Raw genomic sequence first — 4,751 nt, 5'->3', positions numbered from 1 at the left:
TTTTTTTTTTTAAAAATTCAGATCCTTCACTCACTGATTCATGTGGTACAGGGTCTTGCTACGCAGCTCGGACTTGTAGTGGTCCTCCTGTCTCTGCCTCCCCCAAAACCACACCTGGTTTCTAGGCCGGCACAACGTACCCAAGGTTCCAGGCTGGGAAGGCATGTGGTACCAGGGATCAAACCTGGGTCCTTGCGCTTGCCAGGCAGGCACTTAGAACACCAAGCTATCTCCCCAGCGCTTGTTTTTGTTTCTTTCCTCTTTAAAATAAATAACAAAAACAAACAGAAGTCACAAAGTGGGAAAAAAATATAGTAGTGAAATACTTTGTTTAGCATTGGAAGTTCCGTGATACAGGAATCTAAAATGAAAAGATGGACAAAAAATGTTAATCACAAAAATATTAAACACGCAGCTGGCTGTGGAAGAGAATCAACCATGGAGCTTGCAACAAAATCTCAATTCCTAGACTGCACCCCACACCAAGTGCATGCAGATCTGAGAGGGTGAGGGAAGGGACTTCTGTATTTTTTAAAGCTCCCAAGTTATTCCAGTGTCCAGCCAAGGTTGAGAACTGATGCACTGAAGAACATATTTCCAAATTTCTAGAGCTTAGCTTCACAAAATTGACTTGGTGATTATTATTCCTATCAATAACCTTTACAGCTGGAACCTAGAATATAAAATGTAACAGAAAAAGAGGAATTTACATTTTCGCACATATGTAAAACACATGCACACATATTTTTGTTAACTTAGGCCCTGATTATTTAGTGGATAAATCAGAAAAAGTGAGTGCCTTGGAACTTATATATCCTTCCCAGATCTTTAAAGAATCAAACTCTAAAAAACACACACCAACGATATTTAAGTCATAAAACACACCACTTTAATCACCTTTAGGAACTGTGATCCAATATTATATTTAATAGGTAAGATCTCATTTATTACTGTACAAAAAAACAAAAACAAAAATTCCCACACCCCAAAAACCTCACCAAGCTTCGACTAAGACGCGTGCCCTCTGGTGAGCACTTCCAGGCAGAATGGTTTCTACGGGCAGCACTTTGAGGTAGCACATTTTGTAAAGTAACAGAAGCTGCAGAGTTGCTCTATAGTTTCTCTTGGACACGAAGGTACAAGCCATGAGCGTGGCCCATGGGAAAGGAAAGGAGATCTGTTTGTCTCCCGGTCGCTCTCAGCAGCCCAAGCACACGTGGCCTTCCCCGACCAGATCTGTGCCTTGTGGGCTGCTAAGAGGCCAAAGACATCGGATGCATCTCTCCTCTGGAGGGGCAGCATCCCAGGCTGTGGAACCCAATTTCATTGGCAAATGCAATCCTCCCTGGCAAGAGACACAAGACTCCAGTGGAAGGGAAACTGAGTGGCGTTAAGTTCTTAATTGTCTCTAATAATTTAATTACGAGTGACTCACTCTTCTACAGCTACAAAGGATTCATTGCTCAATATTCCCTCCACACTTCTGGTCCTTAAGAGGCTCCTCCTCCTTTCCATCCTGAGTACAGTCATTTTGGGTTATCATTAAGCTTACCAGGGTTTCTTGTGGCAGGATTGTGAGCAGACAATCTTTTTAAACACATCCCCCGAGATACACTAACACACACACACACACACACACACACACACACACACACAAACCCAGGTGCAAGAGCAACATCAAGAACAGACTTCCTTTGTGCAAGTTAAAAATGACACAAGTTTAAAGTTCAGGAAAACAGCCTGCTTCTTAAAAAAAAAAGGAAATATCAGCTCAACTCTGCATTTTTAACACAAATATACAGTCAAGACAGGCTAAGGATTAAAGCTGCAAAACTGTCTCAACAATCTCAGACTTGATGCAGGCCAAATTTTTGCCCAATAGTCACAAATTAAAGGGATTGCTAATCCCTAACAGCCCTTTTGCCCCAATGTAATTCCTGTTTGAAAGTTGCACCCTTAGAATTAATCAATATACAAATGAATAAAAATAGCACATGTCCAGGCAAAAATGGGCATGAGCTAGGCCTGAGATGCCACTTAAAACTGTCGTTCAGCATCACAGAAAATCTGCAAAGGGAGCCCAGACACAGGGCCCCAGGGACTGCTGAACAAACCATCCACCCCTGTCAACGGCCACACGACACAGCTGAGGGTCAGACTTCAAGTATACAAGGCGCTGGTGCTCGAAAGAGCTCAAGCGGAAGCGCAGAAGCCCCCACCACCCTAGCACATCCCATTGTACCAAAAGTCAAACACTGCTGATGGTCATCACCAAATCCTGAGGCACCGGTGAGGAACAGAGGCGCTTGCTGAAGACACCAGCCTTACAGAGTCCCTACCGTTTGTGCGACTAGAAGGTGCGTCAGCTGGCATTCAATCTCTGAACTCTTTCTTCTTTTTTTGTGTCAGACAGAAAAATGGTTCTTATTGGGTTAACAGTGTCATTTTCAAATGCCATAAATTAAATAAGTTAGTTCACATTTTGTTTCCCAGCACTTAAGTTACGATCAGTCTCTAAAGCACTTTAGAAGCTTGCTTTAACAGTTCCAGGTCTCTTCTGCGGACACTGCCGGCTCGGGGACATCCATAGTCATCCAGCTGCAAAGGTATGAACTGTTCAAACACCCCAAGGCCCTGGCCAGCAGGACTGGTAAACAGCTTAGTCCATGATGGTTTAAAGTTTCCGCTGAATCCCAAAAATATGATGCTTCCTAAAAGAGAGGAAAAAATAAAAAGCGCAACTTGTGCAGCTACTTCTGGCAAGATAAGGCAGGAGCTAAGTCAGAGTTTAAAAAAAAAAGGCAACTGTCCACATGCTCTATACTCCCTGATCATAGCAATGGCCTCCTGCCACCCAAGTAACAAGCCCTGTCCAACACGCTTCCTCTAGCATCAGCCCCTCATTCAGAAATCATCCTAATGATGCCCTCTCCGGGTGAACAAACTCATAAAAAGTCTGCCAGCTACACTTCACCATCAAAATGCACATGCCGCTGGCCTTGTAAGAGCTTCCATTGCATAATACACATACAAACCTTTGTTATAAAGATGAGCTGGTTTGGCTAATCCCAGAGGTATTAATGCATCTGAAATATTCAACTGCTTTATTTCATCTCTTGTACTCAACAGAACTATTGACCTGTAGGTGAAAAGCAAAAAAATCAGAGCCAGTTTCAGTCATTACAGTTATTGAGTAACTTTCTAAACTGAGGACAGTACAGAGAAACTAGATCAAGGCAAAGACAGAGAAAGCCACCTGGCTGTTTTTCATCCCTTCTAGTACAACTAAATTCCTTTTCTTGTCACTACTGCAAGGGAAGCAACAGAGGGAAAACACTATTGATTTAAGTCAGCTGGCCTAATAGATGACTTGGAACTTGGATCTTTTAGGGAAGGATCAATTGTTTGTGGCAGGATTATTTTGTTTGAATTCTGGTGCTCTATTAGCTATCTACTATCGTCTACTAAATGAATGGATTATCACACTTCTAAAAAATAAAAATAAGGTCTCAGGGTACATGTCAGCAGTTCTTTTCATGTCTTTTTTTTTTTTTTTTTTTTTTTTTTTTTTGAGGTTTCTTTTAAGTATGCAGGCTGGGCTCAAATTTGCAATCCTTTGGCCTGAGGCTCCCAAGTAGCTAGGACTGCAGGCACACACCATTAAACTGGCCATCTGGATCATACAGTAACTGACACAATACTCAGATCTGTTTGTGCATTCTCTGAACTCTTCCTGGCATACTTACTATGACTGAATGGCTCTTTACATATCTGATAAAGCAAGACCCTTGTGTTACTATAATTTATTTAGAAAGAGTATACTACTCCTCCACATTTATTGCCCCAGGTGAACTTCTGTATTGATTGTCATTTAGCTCCACTATCGAATATGTGCTAATTTGTATTTTAATTTAGGTAGAATGACATCTTTACAACATTAACTTTCTATGTAGAAAGAAACAATCTCTCATTCAGCTCTTGCTTGTGACTCAAACAGAACCGGGGCACAGGGCCAACCACACCAAGCCTGCAGACCTGACCTTCCTCACTGGGTCAGAATCACTCAGGCCAGGCCCATGAGATAATGAGGAGGTCACACGCACACTCATGCATGTGTGCACATACGCACCCACGCACCTTCAGGCTCCCTAAATGTCACTACCAGGGGTCCATTATTTCTCACTATTATGTGTTAAAAAGCAACACACACACACACACACAAAAAAAATCACTGCTACTTGTGTCACACATTTACGTTTTTTGCCAACTAAACACACTTACGCAGAGGGGCCAGGGAGATGGCTCAGTAGAATAAGTGCTTCCCTGGCAAGCGCAAGGGCCTGAGTTCAATCCCTGGTTCTGCCAGAAAAATTTTAAAAATTTAAAAAAATAAACATATGTACGCAACCAGCGGCCAGTTGAAGAAACAGCACTGCCAGTCTCTCAAAAGCCTTTATTCTTAAATCTACAGCGTATTCTGCAGGAGTTCTATGCTGTCCCAAATACTACTAAGGAGACTTGTGTCCAGGTTTGCTTAAGACCAAGTGAGTACGTGCATTGTCAACATTAGGAAAAGCCTTTAAATCCTTGAACACTGCAACCTCTGAAAGGATTCCCCTGCATTTGTCTTGAACCAGAAAACAGAGCTGCCGCTGGCCTTCTGTATCTACAGATTCTACCTGTAGGAGTGCAACCAATCACAAAGAAACATTTAGAGAAAGAAATTATAGGGCCGGGGAGATGGCTCAGTG

At 42.3% G+C, this 4,751-nt stretch overlaps 1 protein-coding gene across 1 annotated transcript in view; it reads right to left on the bottom strand.

The window, feature by feature from the left end:
- Nucleotides 1-866: 866 nt before the first annotated feature.
- The window catches only part of Tmem2 (transmembrane protein 2), an 80,946-nt gene continuing 77,061 nt past the window's right edge, over nt 867-4,751 (bottom strand). Inside the window, exons 22-23 of the mRNA XM_012515999.2 lie at nt 3,036-3,139; nt 867-2,711 (exon numbers count right to left, since the gene is read on the bottom strand). Of these exons, the coding sequence (XP_012371453.1) occupies nt 2,515-2,711; nt 3,036-3,139 (301 nt within the window). The 3' untranslated portion in view covers nt 867-2,514. The remainder of the gene's footprint in view (nt 2,712-3,035; nt 3,140-4,751) is intronic.

Source organism: Octodon degus, unplaced genomic scaffold (genome assembly GCF_000260255.1).
Source record: "Octodon degus isolate 3935 unplaced genomic scaffold, OctDeg1.0 scaffold00087, whole genome shotgun sequence".
Lineage (NCBI taxonomy): Eukaryota > Metazoa > Chordata > Mammalia > Rodentia > Octodontidae > Octodon > Octodon degus.
The sequence above is the reverse complement of the archived record's forward strand: the minus strand, read 5'-3'. Positions and strand labels throughout refer to the sequence as shown.